Raw genomic sequence first — 23,896 nt, forward strand, 5'->3', positions numbered from 1 at the left:
CTGTTAGCATACTGAGGCTAGCCCTGTCAGACTGTGCTGTTAGCATACGGAGGCTAGCTAGGTCAGACTGTGCTGTTAGCATACTGAGGCTAGCTAGGTCAGACTGTGCTGTTAGCATACTGAGGCTAGCTAGGTCAAGTTAGGCGCATCAGTGCAACCATTGCAAAAAGTTAGTCTGGAGCCCTGCAGATGGTCACAAATAACAAGCCAATTAGGTGCCACATAGCCCAACAGATTGTCACAAACATCATCACGATCTTTGCAGTGGTCACTGTTTGTACATGCTGAAGGAACATGGGGTCCTTTTAAAGGTGATCACTTGCAAATGGGTTGTGGTCAGTTCTGCACTGGGAAGTGTGTGTGTGTGTGTGTGTGTGTGTGTGTGTGTGTCCACAGTGTGTATTTGAGCCGAGACAGGGGGAAAGTCATTGCATGTGTGTATAGTTGTGTGTGTGTGTGTGTGCAGAAAGTGTGTGTGGCAGGAAGTGGGTGATGTTGACCTTCCTACTGTACACATTGCATACTATGACCTCTTAAGCCTGTTAGCATCCAGGATCTTAACACACACACACACACACACACACGCGCACGCACACATACACACACATACACACACACACTTAGGGCAGCCGTGGCCTACTGGTTAGCACTTCGGACCTGTAACCGGAGGGTTGCCGGTTCGAACCCCGACCGGTAGGCATGGCTGAAGTGCCCTTGAGCAAGGCACCTAACCCCTCACTGCTCCCCGAGCGCCGCTGTTGATGCAGGCAGCTCACTGCGCCGGGATTGTGTGTGTGTAGCCAGTGTGTTCACTGTGTGCTGTGTGTGTTTCACTAATTCACAGATAGATACATGCAGAGACCAAATTTCCCTCACGGGATCAAAAGAGTATATATACTTATACTCACTCACTCACACTGTCCATGTAGGTTGTATATTTTTCTGTCCCTCTGCCGCACACTCACTCACTCACTTTCACACACTCACCCACACATTATCTCTCTCTCTCTCTCTCTCTCTCTCTCTCTCTCTCTCTCTCTCTCTCTCTCTCCCCTCTCTCTCTCTCCCCCCCTCTCTCTCTCTCTCTCTGTCCTGCTCCTCCAATCCCTGTTCCGCTGTTTTATCATCCTGGCTAATTTCTGCCTGTAATCTGATTACTCCATCTGAGCTGCTTTTGCCACTTACACACACACACACACACACACACACACACACACACACATCTATTAGTGTAAGCTGGTGGTCAGCGCTCGACTGTGCTGGTGTTTGCTGTGTGCACTGTGATTCCTCTTTCCTCCTCTCAGTGTGTGTGTGTGTGTGTGTGTGTGTGTGTACGCTATTCACTGTGCTAGTTTGCCTTTGTCGTTGGGACCTCACAGTGTCTCTGAGCGCCTGTGTGTGTATGTCTTTGTGAGTGTGTGTGTGTGTGTGTGTGTGTGCACTTGCATTTTTTAAATACAACAATGCTGCATAACCCATGGGTGGCTACTTACCTGAAACATGTCAAGTTTTTTGAGCAAGGTAAGGCTCCCTTTATTTGTTTGTGCGTTTACATGTCTTGTTTTGCCTTTATTTGTTTGTGAGTTCACATGTCTTGTTTTCACAAGAGTTGGATCTACATGTACACTTGTGAACTGTTGTGCCGTTTTGAAAATCTAATCTTGGTGTATGTTGCCAGGGTGTCTGAGTTTATGAGTACACTTATATTTGTTTGGAGTGTGTATGTGTGTTTGTGTGTGTGTGTGCATAGTTTGTGCTGTTTTGGAGCATCTGTGCAGACCCAGCTGATTGATTGATTGACTGTTGGCATGGTTACTGGGGGAGTGACCTGATGGGACGGTTGGGGGGGCAGTTGCCGGGGAGCCCTATTGATTGACAGATTCAGTGCTGGGTCAGTCTGTTTGGGTGGCGCGTTTTTTTGACGGCCTGCTTATGGGGCAGGCAATACCGGATCGTTAGGAAAGATTAGATGAATGTGATCATATATGTTTGGGCCTTTTTTTGGGCCTGAAATCGCTGATACAACCTTTAACATATCAGTGTCTCTCTCTGGCGTGTGTGTGTGTGTGTGTGGGAAAGGAGGCTTGAGGTGTGTGTGTGTGCAACACGTGCAGTGTTATGAACGGCAGATTCTCAGCAGCCTATTTTTCATCTGTATTTTTAGAAAACCCCGTCCTCCCTTCTGCCAGTTTAAGACTGTCCGTTTCCGTAACCCAAACACCTCTCTCTTTCTCTCTTTCTTTCTCTCTCTTTCTTTCTTTCTTTCTTTCTCTCTTTCTTTCTTTCTTTCTCTCTCTCTACTTCTCCCCATCTTTCTCCTCTCTTCATCTCTCTCTCTCTCTCTCTCTCTCTCTCTCTCTCTCTCTCTCCTCTCTCCCTCTCATATTTGCTCCATCTCATTCCCTCCATCCTCCACCCCCCCCCACCAGGCGGGTGTATCCCCAGTCTTGTGCGGGGTCATACCCACCCATGGTGCACTGATCCAGGCTACATCAGCTGGGCACCACCCCTCCCTCCCCTGGGTCATACCCACCCATGGTGCACTGATCCAGGCTACATCAGCTACCCCCCCCGCCACCGTGTTCTCGCCTCAACAGACTGCAACACTATGTGCCCCCCAATCAGCAGCCCGACACCAACGACACCCCATAATTCCGACTTACCCACAATTCAGCTATTGTGGCCTGAAATCCCTGACTGTGACTTGTGTTCTGTGTGTATGACTGAGTGTTTCTTTCTGTGTGATGGTGTCAGTTTATTCACTTATGGATATTTGGTCACACGCAAAGACTTAGTTTGAAGTCTTAGTTAGAATATGCATATCTTAGAAGATACACCCTAAACACAGTCCCTAACACAATCACTAACATAAACACTAACATAATCACCAACACAGACCCTAACACAATCACTAACAGTCACACTAACATAATCACCAACACAGTCCCTAACACGATCATTAACAGTCACACTAACATAATCACCAACACAGATCCTAACATAAACACTAACATAATCACCAACACAGTCCCTAACACAATCATTAACATAATCACCAACACAGTCCCTAACACGATCATTAACACGGTCACTTAGTCACCAACACAGTCCCTAATAACCACTAAGTGAGGTAAGTTAACTTTTATTTCTATAGCACATTTCATGTGGCAGGCACAGACCCAACGTTATCCACAAGAAAGAGAATAACACAACAAACATGACATGACCAAACAATAAAGATAAACTAGATAAACATAAAAAGATGGAGATTAAAATATAATAAGTGAATAAAAAATTTTAAATAATTATAAATAATAATAATAATAATAATAATAATAATAATAATAATAATAAATAATAAAAAGTTAGATTAAATTACTTTTACATTACTTAAATAGCCTTACAAGATTACATTAAATTACAATTAAATTACTTAAATAACCTTAAAAGCCTAGTTAAAAGCTTGTGAGAATAAATATGTTTTTAGTCTGATTTTAAAAGAATACACTGTCGGAGCAGTCCTTAGTTCTGGAGGCAGGGAATTCAGATTTGGGTCTGGAATCTCCAGGCTACTAGTTTCCTGCCTGGAATCTGAAATCTGGTGGATAGACTTTCATCAACTCTTGACTGTATTTTCATTCTTGTAGAGTTGTGTTTTTCTTGTGTTGTGTGTGTGTGTGTGTGTGTGTGTGTGTGTGTGTGTGTGTGTGTGATATAAGCTACTGGATGCCTACATTTCCCTGGGATAAATGCAGTATATATCTATCTCTCTCCCTCTCTCTCTCTATCGATCCATCTATCTATCTCTATGTCTCTTTATATCTATCGATCTATCGATCGATCTATCAATCAATCTATCTATCGATCGATCTATCAATCTATTGATCTATCGATCTATCGCATTCAGCAACACAGGTCCACTCCCAGCACATTCACCATCATAGGCCCATACCAACCTCAGGCCTCGTTGATAAGGCATTATTTAGTTTGGACTCTGATGGACTCGAGCAGAGGAGCTGCTTGTGAGCCTCACGTTTCTGTCCCATTGAAAGTGTGGCAGCAGTGCAGTGTAGCCTGGCCTGTGGCTTCAGTGTATTGCCCCCTTCAGGTGAATGTGGGAACTGTATGGGATATGAGGACAAGGCCTTTGGCCCCAAATACAAACACTGTAGATAGGCGGAGAAGGGTACTTGACGACATGACAACATGACGAACCACCTCCTGGTATCACAAATGCCTCTTTATGCAGACCAGAGGCGTCTCTCTTCCCGCCATGTCCGTGTGCCTCATCCTGTTCGTCACACACAGTATGTTAAGCTCCTGTTCATAACATACAGTATGTTAAGCTCCTGTTCATAACATACAGTATGTTAAGCTCCTGTTCATAACATACAGTATGTTAAGCTCCTGTTCATCACATACAGTATGTTAAGCTCCTGTTTATCACATACAGTATGTTAAGCTCCTGTTCATAACATACGGTATGTTAAGGTCCTGTTCTTCTATAGATAGTCTTCACTGGCCGCAGGGGTAATCGTTTCCATACATCCCTCCATGTTCCGCAACACCACATATAGCACACATATACTGTACAACACATGATGGCACGTGTAACATGTGGCGTATTCCCAACCACACCCAATACAAACACTTCACATCGGAACAAACAGACTAGTCCATGACGATGACAGGCTAGTCTATGACAGGCTAGTCTATGACAGGCTAGTCTATGACAGACTAGGTTATGGTCTCTATGGTCTGGTGCATACATTTCGGACGTGCTCTCATGATCCTCAAACCATTCTGACCAAGTGGAGGAAAATTCCTTAAATTTTTCGTCCTTTTTTAACTTTCCTCTCGGGAGAAAATCAACTTTATTTCAGGTGTGCACTTACTCTACGCCATCAGTCTAAAAGCTAGCATAGTAAGTATGCGCCGATCAGTCTAAAAGCTAGCATAGTAAGTATGCGGCAATTAGTCTAAAAGCTAGTAAGCTCTGAAAGAATTGCCATGTATGAAATATATTAAATCCCATATGACACCATAAGACATCCATCATAACGTTGTCTTTGCAGTGGGGTCCTCTGGTCATGACCAAGCTTCTGTAGTAACTGGTGTACTTTGTGTGTTGTATTTCTGTGCAGGCATCATAGTGGACAGGTCTTCTGTAGTCACTGGTGTGCTTTGTGTGTTGTATTTCTGTGCAGGCATCACAGTCGACAGATTTGCGTCGTCTCTCCTCAAGAAAAGATCACACAGGTATGTGGATTTTTCTTCCTTTTCCTCATCTAATGGATGTGTGTGTGTGCGCGCGTGTGTGCATGTGTGATCCCGGAAAAGATCTCTAGCCTCTTCCACTCTGAGACTAAGCTTAAGGACGCTAATGACCAGTGATCCTTATGATTTCCTGGAGAAAGGCCACGTCCCTGAAAGCCCCCTTTACTGTGTGTGTGTGTGTGTGTGTGTGTGTGTGTTTGTGGGTGCGTGTGTGGGTGCATGTGTGGCTGCATGGGTGTGTGTGTGTGTGTGTATGTGTGTGTGTGTGCGTGTGTGCAGCTGTTACATGTCTGAGTTTGTATAGAGAATTAACGTTTAATAAAGATTAATTAATGCATATACTATTTCTTGGACTTAAGTCTCTTTAGAGTGTCCACCTCATGTCATGCGACAGGAAACCATTTTTCAGATATGTCAATATGACTAGGACGCACCTGAGATATGTCAATATGACTAGGGGGACATACCGGAATTTAGAAAGTTGAGTGTTCCCTTTCCAGCCTGTGGTTAGCTGGATGTAGCCATACTCGGAATTCTATTCAGAATTTGCGTCTGGAACCGAAGCATTTGGACGTGAATATGGGGACCGATACAGGAGGGAAATGCCATTGCACACATCATCAGTACAACAGACATGCTGGCAATCTAATCGCTTCTCTAGCGACAGGCTTTTTGCTGTAAACAAATTAGTGTTCATTTCGTCAGACGAGACGAGAGGAAATATGTTCGTCAACGACCTTTTTTTTCCATGACTAAGACGAGACGATGACGAGACTGCAGTAATGTCCTGAAACACTGACTAAGACTATCTTAAGATGCGTTATTGTTGACGAAAAAAGACGAGACTAAAATGTTTTGCATGAAATAAAAACTAAGATAAAATCTCTCTTCATTTTCGTCTACAAAATGAGAAGACAGAATATCTAGCTGTTACGTTTTCAAAATATTCCGAATGAGTTCATACGCAACAGCTTTCCTGTAGGCTAGTCTACGTGCTGTTGCTGCAACCCTGTGGCTGCAACACGAAACTACATGGAACAAGAACACTGGAGATTTCTGCCAGAGTTAGCAAGCTAACTACCTACGCTTTATGCCACAATGCTACGTACCCAGAAGTTGAAGCTTCTCTCATACAAATTAACATCCCCCAGAATGTCCATACGAAAATGTTCATCATGTAATGTCAACTATTTAACTAGTTAGACTGATGCAAAGTTTGCTAGCAAGTAAGCTAATATGGAAAGTTCTCTAGCAAGTTAGCTATGGCTAAGATGGAGAGTCTGTTTGGGGAATGTGTTGTGTTTGGGGATATCGCCATCTAGCTTTGGCAAAGTAAAACATTAATACTTTGGCCCTCTGATAGTGTTTCTCAAACTTTTCAGTTTCAGGACCACTTAACTAACCCTAGCTAAAAAAAAAAAAAAGATTAGACCTACTTCAACAGTAGCTTATAATTAGTCTACACAATAGGCCTACACAATAGGCCTACTCACTGTTTGGATTTACATAGAAGTTGGTTCAATATTGCAAACAACTTATCTATATTATATTTCACCACTCTGCTCGCGGACCACTTGGGATAGCTTGCGGACCACCAGTGATCCCCCCGGACCACACTTTGAGAAACACTGGTCTCTTAATATGACAGTGGTCCAGTCAAATCTTTTACTGTCTATGGTCAAATTCCAGCCGAGCTATAACTGTAGCTCGACTTACCTGTGCATGTAAACATACTGACTGACAAAAAATCAGAATGAGTAATTATAACAGACGAGTAGCCCTGTGGACACACAATATTGTTGGAAAATTGAGATGTGTGAAACACTATTTGACTCAAATGGTAATCAGAAATAATTTGTTATAAAAAAAAGACTAAAATGTGTTGACTAAAACTGACTAAGACTAAGATACCTTTAGTTTTCTTTTGACTAAAACTAGACTAAAATGACGAGACTTTTAGTCTAATAAAACTTGACTAACAAAAATGATATTTGAATGACTAAATATGACAAAGACTAAAAAGGACATTTCGTCACAAGACTAAGACTAAATTAAAAATAGGTGACAAAATTAACACTAAAACAAATTCAACCGAAGCGCACTCGGGTCATGTGAATGAATAGTCACCTTTGCCCATCTGTCCATCATTGTATAAAGCCCGCCCGGACATTTTGATTGGTCCACACAATTCTCAAGTTTTCATACAGGCTTGTCAATGGACCAGGTCCAGACCGAACTTACCGACCTCAAATTTTGTGGGCGAGGCTTTCCAAGCTAGCCTGTGATGGGAGTAGAAAGGAAGTGGTCATAGAGCACCGGCCAATAAGAAAAGCGCATTGTTTCTACATCACACACTCTCATTTATGATGCTCCCTCCCATAGTAACAATCTAGCAGTACTCCTGGAAGATGCCTAAAGATGTTGGCCAATCAGAGAGATAATAAAAGTTTAGCTGCAAAATTAGCCTGATTTTTCCTAAAGGTTTCTCAGGACTTGCTAGAACATCAGGAGAAGAAGGTGAATGCTGACTTCACCTTAGTGACTTTACAAAAGCATCCCAGGGAATGTTCTAAAATAATTAAAAGGGGAAGGCATGACTCCTTTCAGTGCCATACATGTTACACGCTAGTGAAGTGTCTTCTGTGCTATACATGTTACCCTGTCTACACGCTAGTGAAGTGTCTTCTGTGCTACATGTTACCCTGTCTACACGCTAGTGAAGTGTCTTCTGTGCTATACATGTTACCCTGTCTACACGCTAGTGAAGTGTCTTCTGTGCTACATGTTACCCTGTCTACACGCTAGTGAAGTGTCTGCTACATGTTACCCTGTCTACACGCTAGTGAAGTGTCTTCTCATGTTACCCTGTCTAGTGAAGTGTCTTCTGTGCTACATGTTGCCCCTGTCTACACGCGTAGTGAAGTGTCTGCTACAAGTTGCCCTGTCACACGTCCAGTGAAGTGTCTGCTACATGTTACCCTGTCTACACGCTAGTGAAGTGTCTGCTACAAGTTACCCTGTCTACACGCTAGTGAAGTGTCTGCTACAAGTTACCCTGTCTACACACTAGTGAAGTGTCTTCTGTGCTACATGTTACCCTGTCTACACGCTAGTGAAGTGTCTGCTACATGTAACCCTACACGCTAGTGAAGGGTCGCCATATTACCCTGTCTACACGCTAGTGAAGTGTCTACATATTACCCTGTCTACACGCTAGTGAAGTGTCTGCTACATGTTACCCTGTCTACACGCTAGTGAAGTGTCTTCTGTGCGAGTCAGACATTAGGTTGTGACTGTTGGCACACCATAAAGATGTGTCTTCTGTGGAAGGATTAAAGGACAGTAGTCTTTAGATAAAGCATTAAGCACATCAGAGATTTGACCTTTGGCAGTGTAGCCCTATATAAGTAAGTACTTGCACAATAAGTTCAGTGTTTAACTTGTATGGTAACAACATTATGATAACTCGTATAGTAGTGACATTATGATATCTAACTTGTATAGTAACAACATTATGATATCTAACTCGTATAGTAACAACATTATGATATCTAACTCGTATGGTAACGGCATTATGATATCTAACTCGTATAGTAACAACATTATGATGTCAGCCATGTCCCATGACTCCGATTGGTGGTTGAAATTAAATGTAAACAACCGTTCTCCAGATTTAAACACTGCATTAGCACAATAAATATATTGTCTCGGTCTTTAGATTAACAGCTCAGCTGACACTTTGATCTAGTGATCACGACAGGGTTGCACAGCTGCTGTGTGGGGTGTGTGTGTGTGGGGTGTGTGTATGTGTGTGGGGTGTGTGTGTAGTGCTCGCCTCCACAAAAAGTAAGTACGATAAATCTCAGTAAATACTTTTGTTCATATCACAGTGTCACACCCCACACACACACATATCCCACACACACATATCCCACATACACATACCCCACGTAGTTGCCTTGTAGCCATTTTACTACAGTTTAAAGGGAACAGTTGGCTATCTTTATACAGAAAGTTTTCAGTGGAAAGAGAAAACCCTTATGTTCTTTCTTTCTTTCTTTCTTTCTTTCTTTCTTTCTTTTCTCTCTCTCTCTCTCTCTCTCCTCCCCCTCTCTCTCTTTCTTTCTTTCTTTCTTTCTTTCTTTCTTTCTTTCTTTCTTTCTTTCTTTCTTTCTTTCTTTCTTTTTTCTTTCTTCTCTCTCTCTCTTTCTCTCTTCTCTTCTCTTCTCTTCTCTCTCTCTCTCTCTCTCTCTCTCTCTCTCTCTCTCTGTCCCTTTGCTAGTTTTGATATTGATCGCCCTCCCACACATAAGGCTGAACTAGTGAAGAGTGCCTCTGACATCGATGCCAACCTCCGAGCCATCCTACCCAAGGGTGAGTAGGGTGTGCTCTGCAAGGCTAGGCCAACCTACCTAGTGACCATTGTTCTGCTACTTTTTTGGTGATAATTATCAAATGGAATATATTCAATTTTTATTCTTGTTCCTCATTTCCAGTTTCGGAACTACGGAAGCACTTTGAAACAACAAAGTCAAGTGAATCAGAAATGAACAGGTAACATTAAATATTCAGAAGTTCAAGGTCAGTAATGAACATGTAACATTAGATATTCAGAAGTTCAAGGTCAGAAATGAACATGTAACATTAGATATTCAGAAGTTCAAGGTCAGAAATGAACAGGTAACATTACATATTCAGAAGTTCAAGGTCAGAAATGAACATGTAACATTACATATTCAGAAGTTCAAGGTCAGAAATGAACATGTAACATTAGATATTCAGAAGTTCAAGGTCAGAAATGAATAGGTAAAAATAAATATTCAGGAGGTCAAGGTCAGAAATGAACATGTAACATTAGATATTCAGAAGTTCAAGGTCAGAAATGAACATGTAACATTACATATTCAGAAGTTCAAGGTCAGAAATGAACATGTAACATTACATATTCAAGTTCAAGGTCATGAACATGTAACATTAGATATTCAGTTCAAGGTCAGAAATGAATAGGTAAAAATAAATATTCAGGAGGTCAAGGTCAGAAATGAACATGTAACATTAGATATTCAGAAGTTCAAGGTCAGAAATGAATAGGTAAAAATAAATATTCAGAAGGTCAAGGTCAGAAATGAACAGGTAACATTACATATTCAGAAGTTCAAGGTCAGAAATGAAGGTCAGAAATGAACAGGTAACATTACATATTCAGAAGTTCAAGGTCAGGTTCACTGGCTCTCTCCATCTCCATCATCTCTTTTATGTGTGTTACCTCCTGTTCCCAGGAAAGAGCGCATTGCTCGGAGATTAGAGGGAATCGAAGCAGATGCCCCACCTGCTCTTGTTCCCAGCATGCAACACGTCCCTGGGCTGGTGGCCAATCGGCTGTTGGAGGAGGACACGCCCCGCTACATGCGGGCGTCAGACCCATGCGACCCAGGAATTATGGGTAAGTTATGGGAAAGTTGTGTGGATTTATAGGCTTGCGTGAAGATGGAGGAAAAGATTGTGTTTTACTCCCTCTCTCTCTCCTCTTCTCTTCTAGTGCGGCGTTACGCTGGCGATGAGGGTTCCACTACAGACCGTCAGTCTCGTGCTCGGAACCGCGGGGAGCCTGCCGGTTCCTCTCAGGAAGGGTCTATTCAGCAGGGGGCGCCCTCGGACGCGATCCCAGCTCTGGTGGGGAGCACCAAGGCCGAGAGGATAGCGCGGTACAAGGCAGAACGCCGCCGCCAGCTCTCGGAACGCTATGGAATCCTCCTGGACCAGGAGGCGGAGCCAGAACGCCATCCTCGCCAGTCGCACTCACGCAGGGAGGGGAGGAGCCAAGCCCAGGAGGACGAGGAGGCGCGTAGCCGCGGCGATGAGAGGAGTCGCCCGCAGTACAGCCAATCGGGCGTGGGGCGTGTGTTCATGCCGGCCAATCCTGACCCTACCCCAGCGGAACCCCTCCCACCTGAGAGAGGAAAACGAGGCTCGTTCTCTGAGCGCGAGCGCGTGCTGAATGTGGAGAACCACAGACGCGGAAGCCGCACGCGCCAGCCACCGCCAGAGGATGCACCCGTCGTCATGGAGACGACACTGGGCAGAGGGGTGATGGCGGTGCCCAGCTCTCCGCGCACGGCTAGGCGGGCATCACTCCCCTCCACACGCCAGGGCATCTCCCCCGGGGACCTGTTCATAGAGCAGCAGGCGCAAAACATCCTCAGCAGACAGGGGTGAGTACCGTCACACACACAACCTAACATCATACACCCTAACATCACACACCCTCAGCAGACAGGGGTGAGTAACATCACACACCCTAACGTCACACACCCTCAGCAGACAAGGGTGAGTTTAACATCACACACCCTAACACCACACACCCTCACCACCCTCACCAGACAGTGGTGAGTAACATCACACACCCTCACCACCCTCACCAGACAGTGGTGAGTTTAACATCAAACACCCTCACCAGACAGCGGTAACATCACACACCCTCACCAGACAACGGTAACATCACACACACCCTCACACAACCTCACCAGACAGCGGTGAGTAACATCACACACCCTCACCAGACAACGGTAACATCACACACACCCTCACCAGACAACGGTAACATCACACACACCCTCACCAGACAACGGTAACATCACACACCCTCACCAGACAGTGGTGAGTAACATCACACACCCTCACTAGACAACGGTGAGTTTAACATCACACACCCTTACCAGACAACGGTGAGTTTACCATCACAGTTGAAAGGAGAAATCCCGCGTTTTTTCACATAGATCTCTGTTTTCTTTTTTTCCATACCAACAGTAAAGGTAAGTTTTAGCTAGCTCAAGTTGCTGCAGCCAGGGCCAGCTACATTCTGGGGGCATGAACATGGGGGCTCATGAACATGCCCCCAGAGTGTAGCATCCTAGCTGCCTGGAAGCTGTTGCCTGGGGCAACTCCAGCTAGCAGGTAAAACCCTTTTTTTTTTTTCCTTTCATACCGACAGTACTCGGTGACCTCAAGAAAATGAGATCCACGTGAAAGATCACCGTACTTCTCCTACTGAGCACGTTCAGATGGTGGGGTATGTTCAGATAGTGGGGTATGTTCAGATGTTCAGACAGAGGGGTACGTTCAGAAGGAGGGGCATATGGACAGACGGAGGGGTATATAGACATATGTGCCATCTATGGCCAGCTGGAGGGTTTAAGCCAAATCATGAACACGTGTGTGTGTGTGTGCAGGCAGTATTGGTGCAGGCAGTAGGCAGAATTGGTGCAGGCAGTATTGGTGCAGGTAGTAGGCAGTATTGGTGCAGGCAGTATTGGTGCAGGCAGTAGGCAGTATTGGTGCTGGCAGTTTTGGTAGTATTGGTGCAAGCAGTAGGCAGTATTGGTGCAGGCAGTAGGCAGTATTGGTGCTGGCAGTTTTGGTAGTATTAATTTTCAAGCAGGCAGTATTGGTGCAGGCAGTAGGCAGTATTGGTGCTGGCAGTTTTGGTAGTATTGGTGCAGGCAGTATTGGTGCAGGCAGTAGGCAGTATCGGTGCAGGCAGTAGGCAGTATCGGTGCAGGCAGTAGGCAGTATTGCTGCAGGCAGTAGGCAGTATGGCTGCAGGCAGTTTTGGTAGTATTGGTGCAGGCAGTATTGGTGCAGGCAGTATTGGTGCAGACAGTAGGCAGTATTGGTGCAGGCAGTTTTGGTAGTATTGGTGCAGGCAGTATTGGTGCAGACAGTAGGCAGTATTGGTGCAGGCAGTAGGCAGTATTGGTGCAGGCAGTATTGGTGCAGGCAGTAGGCAGTATTGGTGCAGGCAGTTTTGGTAGTATTGGTGCAGGCAGTAGGCAGTATTGGTGCAGGCAGTATTGGTGCAGGCAGGCAGTATTGGTGCAGGCAGTAGGCAGTATTGGTGCAGGCAGTTTTGGTAGTATTGGTGCAGGCAGTATTGGTGCAGACAGTAGGCAGTATTGGTGCAGGCAGTTTTGGTAGTATTGGTGCAGGCAGTAGGCAGTATTGGTGCAGGCAGTAGGCAGTATTGGTGCAGGCAGTATTGGTAGCATATGTTAAGCAACCTTGAATAACAACAATGTTTATTGTGCTACAAGCCCACACACACATCCACACACACACAATCACGGCAAACCCACACCCACACAGCCACATCAAACACACACACACATCTCTTTGACACTGAGTGTGGGCGTCTGACCTGTGCCATTGTCCTGTAGCTTGGCGACTCTGTCCCAAAGCGACTGGAGTCTCGTTCAAGACTCCGACAGCAACACTCACTCCCACATCAACTGGCCCTCCAGGTACTGAGAGGTTTGTGTGTGTGTGATTGTGAGAGAGGGAGACCTAAAATAGTTTCTGTTCCCTGAAACCCTCCTAACCTCTCAAACCTGGCTCATTCAAACATTCTAAAACAAACACACACACACACATAGACTCCTATATCTATCTAAAACACACATACACACACAATTCTAAAACACACACAGACTCATAGATAGATAGATAGATAGATAGATAGATAGATAGATACATACATACATACATACATACATACATACATACATACATTATTGATCCCCAAGGGGCAATTCAAAATATCTATATATATACACACACTCCTATAGCTATCTGAAACACACCCACACACAGATATACTTCTAACTAGCCCATGCCCTCCTCCCCTCTGGAATGGAGTGTCTCACTGGAATGAGCGGTGTGTGTGCAGCCTTCACACATTGACGACTCCCCTCACACACACACTCACCGGCGTCCCCTCACACACTCACCGGCGTCCCCTCACACACACACTCACCCGACTCCCCTCACACACACACTCACCCGACTCCCCTCACACACACACTCACCCGACTCCCCTCACACACACACTCACCCGATTCCCCTCTCACACTCACCCGATTCCCCTCACACACTAACGAGTTCCCTTGTGATGGAGTAACCCATTTTGGGTGGGCTCATACAATGGGGTGGAGGAGGAGGGGAGAGGAGGAAAGGATGGGGAGAGATGTGAAGGAGGGAGGGATGGAGGAGGAGGAGGGGGGGAGAGGAGGAGGGAGGATGAGGGGAGGAGAGGAGGAAAGGATGGGGAGAGATGTGGAGGAGGGAGGGATGGAGGAGGAGGAGGAGGAGTGGAGGAGAGATGGAGGAGGAGGATGAGGGGAGGAGGAGGGAGGATGAGGGGGGGGAGGAGGAGAGAGGATGAGGGAGGAATGGAGGAGAGGAGGATGAGGAGAGGAGGGAGGAGGAGGAGAGATGGAGGGAGGATGAGGGGAGGAGGGATGATGAGGGGAGGAGGAGTGGAGAGGAGAGAGGAGGAAGAGAGAGGGGGGGATGGGGAGGGGGAGGAGAGGAGGGATGGATGGGGAAAAGTGGGAGGGAGGGAGGGAGGAGAGGAGGACTTCTCTTAAGTTTATCTGCAGATTGAGACCACAATGCATCCCATGTATCATGTCAGAATCAATCATCTTAGAACTGAAGCCATCTTGCTTTAGCTTTAGCTGCTGTTATTGAGCAACTAGTGTGTTATCAGAGTTCCCCATACATGGATTAAGCCTAGTTCTAGACTAGTGTGTGTATCAGAGTTTCCCATACATGGATTAAGCCTAGTTCTAGACTGCGCAGAATTCCATCTCCATTGAGAAAAAGGTTTTAGGGCAGGGCTAGGCTAATGGCCCTTTCCATTAGACTCGTAAATCTGCCGCCCGAGTTGGAAAGTGTAAATTACCCAGCTTTCTTGCCGAGGTGGCCGTACGACCTTACGACGAACATGGCTGCTCCCATAGTTGAGATGAGATGACATGTATTTTCTTTGCATTTGTACTGTGTTGGTCATTTTAATGTCGATTCAATGCTCTTGCACACTAGTTCTTACATTGCTGCTTCAATCCGGTCACCAATTCATGCATTGCACAGTCTTGCTGTGCGTGCAATACAATGTAACGATTTGTTTTCCAGCCGGTTAGCTAGAGGCTACATGTAGCACAAAACAATAACAATGACTAGCCTCCTGCTAATGCCCCTCGTGGCTCGAGAGAAACGCGACAGCACTTGTTGAAATTGAAATAGGCGAAATTGAGTTACTAAAAATGTTTTTTATTATTAATTCACATTGACCATACCCAGTAAGGGAGAATGAGGGAAGTGTTCTCGTGTTCTGCCCTGGTGCCCTGGTGGCATCTATGTTCTTCCCAAAAAGACTACAAACCCCAGCGTTCGCGCTAGTAACTCATTCGTACATGTTGTACGGGTGGGCGTACAATGATTTACCAGTCTAATGGAAAGGGCCATAAATCCGTGTAAGGGGAGCTAGCCTGCTGAATTTGCATCAGCTGTATGCCAGCTTCCTGGTTACCTCAGGCAGCAGTGATGACCAGTGATGCCCTGTCCTCTGACCCCTCACCCCCACCCCCCCACTTAGTTGGCAACTATGATTTTGGGAAACGCACCCTTGGGTGAGATCTGCTCTTGATGTCTGACAGTACTGGCTCTCTGATGGGGTTATAAAGGGCCTGTTTTCTTTTATATTATGATCTTTACTTTTTAAACTATTCTTTGACTATTGCCTTTCTATGCTTTTATTTGCTATTACTGTTTGCTTTTGTTTATGTAAAGCACATTGAATGACCTCTGCGTATGAAATGCGCTATATAAATAAACTTGACTTGACTTGACTGAGGAAGGTAAATCCAGTTTCAGAAAAATAAGTCCTACCTGTTAGTTTTACCTGTTCACTGAACACAGGTGACTTCCCTCAGTAGACCACTGACCTGGTGGAAGATTTGTAATTAGAATCAGCTGGTTTAGAGAAATGGTTGGAACCAATATGTGCTTGGACTTATTTTCTGAAGCTGGGTTCATCACCTCTGTCCAAGGCAGCCCAAACGTCACAACTCTGGATAGTGATCCTGCCTGTAACATGGTCAGCTGCTCTTTGGTGTCCTAGGCAATGATGTGTGTGTGTCTGTGTGTGTGTGATAAACTCCTTTCTGTCCTCCTCCTCGTCTGTGAAGAATCCGGTTCAGGGAGAGGCAGGCGAGAGACGATCGGGGTTCAGATGCCGGGTCGGATCCCCCAGGCCCACGGCGACACCCTACAGTTATCCCCACTCATCGCATTACCTACTTAATCTTAATGGAAGTAGCCAGCGCCCCCCCCAGCACCGAAGGCCAATCCACCAGCCCCCCCGGAAGCCTGGTAGAAAACCCCCAGCCAGAACCCCCAAAACCCAGCTATGAACCCCCAAACTATCAACGCACAGGCAGTGCTGAACCTCCGAGATACCAACACCATCCTGCTGTTGATAGTCCACACTACCAACATACACCAAGCTATGAACCCCTAAGCTACCAGCGCACGCCGAGCACTGAACCCCCCCACTACCAGCGAACCCCGAGCGCTGAACCCCCCCACTACCAGCGAACCCCGAGCGCTGAGCCGCCAGTTTACCAGCGCGGTGCCAACACCAATCCCCCAGGCTACCCTGGCACCATCGGGCACCCGCCGGTGTATGGGCACCTCCCTGCTCATCATCGGGATGCCCCTCTCCTCCTTACCCTGCACGGGGGACCCCCTCCCACAGAGACCCGGAGACCCCCTTCGGTCACCTTGGCCAGCACCCTCATGAGACCCGAATGCTCCACATCAGCTATCTTTCAGCATTGCTCACCCCGTGGATCCACACTTCACCTCTTACAAACACCCTCCTGCCCAGGCTCACGGTCACACACCCCAACCCCCTGCTCAGGTTCCTAGTTACACATCCCACCATGGCCCACAGGCCTCGCTTCCACCGCACGCCCCCACAGAGCCCGCGGAACCTCAGGGCTACCCATTTTCCTCCTCTGTGAGGCATGTGGTGGGCCCGGGAGAGTTCCGGCACAGGACTAGCACAGACTACCAGACGAGAGAACCTCAACAACACAACTATCAAAGGAGGGAGCTTCAGAAAGACCTTCAACACAGAGAACCACAAAGAGAAGACAACCAGAGGAGGGAACCTCAACGACAAGATTATCAAATAAGGAAACCTCAACAACACGACTATCAAAGAAGGGACTCTCAACAAGACGATTACCACCGGAGGGAATCTCAAAGAGATCTTCGACAGCAAGAACCACAAAAAGAAGACTACCAAAGGAGGGAACTTCAACGAGACGTTTATCAAAGGAGGGAGCCTCAACAAGAACCTCAACGACACAATTATGAAAGGAAGGAACCTCAACAAGTGGACTTTCAGAGAAGGGAACCTCAAAGAGCTGAGACCCAGAGAGAAGACCATCAGAGGAGGGATCACTATGGGGGACTGCCTCAAAGTGGCCTGGGTCAAAGAGGGGAGGACCATCAGAGAAGAGATGCCCACAGAGGGGACTATCAAACATGGGTACCCCACAGGGCAGAGCCACAGCGGATGGAGGTCTCAAGGGGGGATTTTCAGATAGAATCCTCAAGACCGGAACCTCAAAGAGCAGAACCCAAAAGGGGGGAGTCCAAGGAGTCCAAGGAGGGAGAACATCAGAAAAGGGAAATCCTGAGAGGGGAGCCCCATAGAGTGGGGCCTCCTCCTCATGGAGAAACTCCGCAAGGAGAACCTCTGAGAGACCCCCAAAGAGGACAACCAGAGACAGGAGAATCCCAGAGAGGAGAACTTCAGAGAAAACCCCTGAGAGGAGAACCTGAGACAGAACTTCATAGAGGAGAACCTGAGACAAGAGAACATAAGAGAGGAGAACCTCACAGAGGGGAATGTCATAGAGAACCACAAAGAGCAGAACCCCAGAGAGAACCTCAGGGAGGAGAACCTCAGAAAGCGGAACTGCAACAAGGGGTCCGAACTGACCAGCACACCGAGGGCCTGCTCCGGAGCAGGAAGGCCGTTCTCCCCTCTGAGATCCGTCGTCGTGAGCGAAGCAGTGATGATCCCGCACGTTCCCAAGGAGATGAACAGGGCAGTCCCAGGATTGGCCAGTCAGATGAGCTGGAGGGTCAAGGCAGGAGGAGGATTAGCCAATCAGATGAGGGAGAAGGACATGTTCGTAGGAGGAGGATCAGCCAATCAGATGAGGGAGAAGGACATGTTCGGAGGAGGAGGATCAGCCAATCGGATGAAAAGGAGGCACCCGTAAGGAGGAGACGAATCAGCCAGGAGGATGGAGAAGCCCGTCGTGTGAGGACAGTGAGCCAATCAGAGGAGGAAGGGCAAACCAGTCGCGTGAGGAGAATCAGCCAGAATCAGTCAGAAGAGGACTGGGAGATGCGAGACCATGGGCAACCACTGGGCAGTCAAGACATCGCCGATGAAACCCTAATGGACACTACGCCCCCTCAACTCCAGCCAGCCAATGAGGAGGACCGAAGTGTAGCTTCCCCTAGAAGCCCCGCCTCCCCGCCAGAGAGACCGCGGCGGTCTGGAGGGGAGCTCAAGCCCAAGATCCGCATGCGCTCCATGTCTGACATCGGGGTGACTCAACGCTCTGCCGTGTACCGAAGCCTGGAGCGAGCTGCCACCCGGGAGGCAGCTACGGTGGGGCCTGTTGCCAGGGAGATGGGCGGAGTGGCCAATGGCGAGGTAGGAGGCCTGGACACGCGGGTCTCCGTAGCAAAGCTGAGACACTCGTACCTGGAGAACGCCTCCGGACGCCGACCCGAGCTGTAGGTGGAGCAGCATGGCAAACCGCTGACTGAAACGCTGAGTCATGCTACAGATGGTGATGCAGCGCAGCATGCAGGAATGCCGAGTCATACCTTGGACATTGATGCAGTCCGGCATGTGTAAATGCTCATGATGAAGATGTGGTGAAGCATGCTATAATGTAACATGGCATGCTGTTCATTGGACAATTCATTTGTGCAATACATTAACCGATCTACATATAACTGCATAACATGCTAATTTTAGTCTTATAGGTCACTGTTGTTTGTTAGCAGGTTGTGCTCGTAATGGTTTTCTATTACACTAACAGATGCAACATTTGGGCGCTGGAACGTTAAACCTGGGGAAGAAATGATTAGAAATGATTTGCATAATTTAGATGGAACCTTTCTGAACTGAAATACTTTAACAGATAAGACAGAATCCCAGGTGCTGGTGATATGCAGGAATATCAGACTTCAAAAGTACAGATCCCCAGTGCACACTGATGTAATATTATAGGTTGTTTATTTAGAATAGGAAGCAACCTGTTAGGAAGCAACAGCCTTAAACAGATATCCTTATCCAGAGAGAAGCACCAGACTGTGGAGCTGCTTTGTGAAGGAGAGATAGCAGCAGTGATCTTAGCAGTGATGGTAGTAGCGATAGCAGCAGCGATAGTAGCAGTGATTGTAGCAGTGATTTGTAGCAGTGATGGTAGTAGCGATAGCAGCAGTGATTATAGCAGTGATTGTAGCAGTGATTGTAGCAGTGATTGTAGCAGTGATTGTAGCAGTGATTGTAGCAGTGATGGTAGCAGCAGCAATAATAGCAGTGATAGTAGCAGTGATAGTAGCAGCAATAATAGCAGTGATAGTAGCAGTGATAGTAGCAGTGATAGTAGCAGTGATAGTAGCAGTGATAGTAGCAGTGATAGTAGCAGTGATAGTAGCAGTGATAGTAGCAGTGATGGCAACAGCGATCGTAGCAGTGATGGTAGTAGCGATAGCAGCAGCAATAGTAGCAGTGATTGTAGCAGTGATTGTAGCAGTGATTATAGCAGTGTTGGTAGTAGCGATAGCAGCAGCAATAGTAGCAGTGATTATAGCAGTGATTTATAGCAGTGATTTATAGCAGTGATTATAGGAGTGATTATAGGAGTGATTATAGGAGTGATTATAGGAGTGATTATAGGAGTGATTGTAGCAGTGATTATAGCAGTGATAGTAGCAGTGATTATAGCAGTGATAGTAGCAGTGATGGTAGCAGCAATAATAGCAGCGATAGTAGCAGTGTTAGCAACAGTGATGGTAGCAGTGATGGCAACAGTGATTATAGCAGTGATGGTAGTAGCGATAGCAGCAGCAATAGTAGCAGTGATAGTAGCAGTGATGGTAGCAGCAATAATAGCAGCGATAGTAGCAGTGATAGCAACAGCGATAGTAGTAGCGTCCTGGGTGCAACCTCCGAATCCGCAGTTGTGACTCTTTGGATAAAAGTGTCTGTTAAATACCAAGTATTTTACTTCACCTCTCTGAGTGCTAACTACATACTGGCTCAAACTGGATGTTGCTGATCTCGTAACATAACACTTGTCTCAGATGTGAACGTGAGTGTGTGACCTGAGTACTGTTCCAGATGGTCAGATTCAGCTGCATGGTGTGGTACTGGGTACTGTGTGTGTTGTATCATAACACTATATGATACAAAATGTAAGTGTGTGGACATGTCCTGGATGACCTTAACGCTGTGTGTGTGTGTGTGTAATTGCTGGCTGGATCTTGACTGGTGGCTTTGGGTTTGAGCAAGAGTTCAAATCCTTATCACTCCTCATCCCTGGGAATGACTTAAATCCTCATCCGCATGCGATTAGAGTATTTTCAGTGGTCAGTACACTTCTGTTTTGTAACCTTTCACCCTGGGCCTCTTTCTCTCCCTCCTGTTTTGTTACTTCTTTTATCTCTCCTTTCCTGGCTCTCTTTCCCCCTTTCCCCCTCCCTCCATCCTTCCCCCCTTCCTCTCTCCCTCCTCTCTCTCTCTCCCTCTTCTCAGTGATGTGAAGGTGGACCCGGCGGCAGTGGTGGTTGCCGTGGCGGCGGAGGGCGAGATGCCGATGGCTGATTGGGAGAGAGGCACTCGTCGCCCCCGCCGATACATCACCCCGGGAGACGACAGGAAGTCCTCAGAGAGGTTCCACACTCAACCAATCACCTCTGCCGAACGGCTGGAGTCCGACAGGTACAGCAGGAGATGTCATATCGAATCTCAGACTATTTAGGGTTTATTTTATGTTTGTGTAGAAAGTATTTTGTAGAGAACATCTGACCTCATGTTAGAGGGGAGCCAGATAAAGGTGCCTTTTGGCCTCATGTTAGGAGGGGGAGCCAGATAAAGGTGCCTTTGGCCTCATGTTGGGGGGGCAGGAAGCGGTGCCTTTTGGCCTTATTCATCCGGCGGCCATTACGAGGCTGAGGGGTACACTTGCCATTACACCACCACATGGTGGTGGTAACGCACTTAGTTTGCAAACTGCTAAAAAAAAACTCACTGAAGAAGAACAGGCCAGTGAACCCTTCTTTTTCGGTGAGCTTGGCTAGTCAAACCTGAGCATCGCCATTGGCCTTCAACAGGAAGTCTCAACAGTCTCAAAAGTATTTGTACTTGCAGAAAATGTACTTGTGCGAGCGGCCAGAGATTCGTAATGGCAGAATAGCTTCGTGACAACAACTGTGGAAGGTTTAGTACCTGTGGAATATATTTGTAAGTGAAGGACATATGACTAATACTTAAAATCGTTCGTGTTATTTTTTTGTTAAATCACAAATCAAAGTCAAAGTCAAAGTCAGCTTTATTGTCAATTTCTTCACATGTTCCAGACATACAAAGAGATCGAAATTACGTTTCTCACTATCCCACGGTGAAGACAAGACATATTTTACCAATTTTAAGTCCACAGACAAACATAACATTCAAGGAAACAAAAAAGTAAGTAAATAAGTAAATAAGAGGGCACATATAATAATGAAAAAATAAGAGCAGCAAAATTTGTTGAAATTGTGCATAGACAGTCAATAAAAAACTAGTGCAAAGTCAGGCCAATAAGAGGCTTGGGTTTCTGTTTTGACCTGAGTAATAAAGAAAGTGGCATAGTGGTGCAAGTTATGTAAGAGCAGCAGAAGTGTTGTGTTTTCAGGACAACAACACCAAGTTGTAAAAGTGTACAAGTGTGCAAGTGTTCAAGTGTGCAAGTGGAGTAGTGCAGGCGGCCATTGTGGGTCCAATGTCCAGGATGTTATGTAGCTGAGGGTGGAGGGGAGAGGAGGGAGAGAGTTCAGCATCCTTACAGCTTGGTGTATGAAGCTGTTGGTGAGTCTGGTAGTCTTGGGGCGCCAGGCTTCTGTACCTCTTCCCAGAGGGCAGTAGATCAAACAGATTGTGGCCCGGGGTGACTTGCATCACTCACAATTTTGGTCGCCTTGCGGGGTGAGGTGGGTGGTGTAAATGTCCTTCAGGGAGGGGTGAAGCACCAATGATCCTTCCAGCTGTGTTCACTATCGCTGCAGGGCTTTCCTGTTGTATTCAGTGCAGCTTCCGCCCCACACAGCGATACAGCTGGAGGGATGCTCTCAATGGTGCCTCGGTAGAATGTGGTCATGATGGCTGGTGGAGCACTTGCTGCCCTGAGTTTCGCAGAGGAAGTACAGGCGCGCTGAGCTCTCTTAAGCCAGTGATGCAGTGTTGGTGGTCCAGGAGAGGTCTTCACTGATGTGCACCCCCAGGAATTTGGTGCTGCTCGCTCTCTCCACCACAGCACCGTCGATGGTCAGTGGCAGGTGTTGGGTGTGACCTCTCGAAGTCAACAACAATCTCTTTGGTCTTGCTGGCGTTCAGCAGGAGGTTGTTGTCCCTGCACCACGTGGTCAGATGGTCGACCTCCAACCTGTATTGAGTCTCGTCGCCCTTGGTGATGAGACCCACCAGAGTTGTGTCGTCAGCAAATTTCACTATGTGATTGTTGCTGTAGGTTGCAGTGCAGTCATCGTCAGCAGGGTGAAGAGCAGCGGACTGAGCACGCACGCCTTGGGGGGCCCCTGTGCTCAGTGTGATGCTGCTTGAGGTATTGTTGCCAACCGCATTACTACTTGGGGCCTCTGACAGAGGAAGTCCAGTAGCCAGTTGCAGAGGTAGGTACTGAGTCCCAGTTTGTCGAGTTTGCAGATGAGTTGTTGTGGTATTATGGTGTTGAATGCAGAACTGAAGTTTATAAACAGCAATCTCACATATGAGTCTCTTTTTCCAGGTGGGTGAGGGCTGGGTGGAGGGCAGAGCAGATTGCATCCTCTGTAGACAGCTTGGCTCGTGTATGCAAACTGGAAGGGGTCCAGGGTGGGGGAGAATGGCTTTGATATGTGACATGACAAGCGCTCAAAGCACTTCATGATGATGGGTGTCAGTGCCACAGGGCGGTAGTCATTGAAGCAGGATGGAGCAGTTTTCTTCGGCACAGGTATGATGGTGGCAGCTTTGAAACATGATGGGACGATGGCTTGCTTCAGGGAAGTGTTAAAGATGTCTGTGAAGACATCCTTAAGCTCCCCGCAGTCCTTCAGCGCCACGACCTGGGATGTTGTCTGGACCTGTTGCCTTCTGGTGTTGATAGCAGCAAGTGTCCTCTTCACGCTGTCGGCAGAGAGGCACAGGGGCTGCTCATGTAGAGGGGATGGGTCTTCTGTGGGCAGGTGCTGTTTTGTGCTTCAAAGCGAGCAAAGCGGTTCAGGTTGTTGAGCAGAGGGATGTTGCTCTCACAGCTCTGTGGCGCGGGCTTGTAGTCGTGAGGGCCTGAATGCCCTGCCATAGGCTTTGTGAGTTCCTGCTGTCTTTGAAGTGGGTGGTTATCTTGTGAGTGTATTCCTTTTTGCTTCCTTGATGCCACGGGACAGGTTGGCTCTCGCTGTTTTCATGCCAGCTTCATCCCCA

The 23,896-nt window shown here is 46.9% G+C and overlaps 1 protein-coding gene across 1 annotated transcript in view; it reads left to right on the forward strand.

Annotated features, from left to right (window-relative positions):
- The first annotated feature begins 1,364 nt into the window (after positions 1–1,364).
- Positions 1,365–23,896, forward strand: part of svilb (supervillin b) — a 78,520-nt gene continuing 55,988 nt past the window's right edge. Inside the window, 10 exon segments of the mRNA XM_048228252.1 lie at positions 1,365–1,521; positions 5,208–5,259; positions 9,560–9,651; positions 9,774–9,831; positions 10,557–10,720; positions 10,817–11,489; positions 13,491–13,574; positions 16,302–16,774; positions 16,917–18,939; positions 20,972–21,157. Of these exon segments, the coding sequence (XP_048084209.1) occupies positions 1,464–1,521; positions 5,208–5,259; positions 9,560–9,651; positions 9,774–9,831; positions 10,557–10,720; positions 10,817–11,489; positions 13,491–13,574; positions 16,302–16,774; positions 16,917–18,939; positions 20,972–21,157 (3,863 nt within the window). The 5' untranslated portion in view covers positions 1,365–1,463.

Source organism: Alosa alosa, chromosome 19, assembly GCF_017589495.1.
Source record: "Alosa alosa isolate M-15738 ecotype Scorff River chromosome 19, AALO_Geno_1.1, whole genome shotgun sequence".
NCBI classification, from domain to species: domain Eukaryota; kingdom Metazoa; phylum Chordata; class Actinopteri; order Clupeiformes; family Clupeidae; genus Alosa; species Alosa alosa.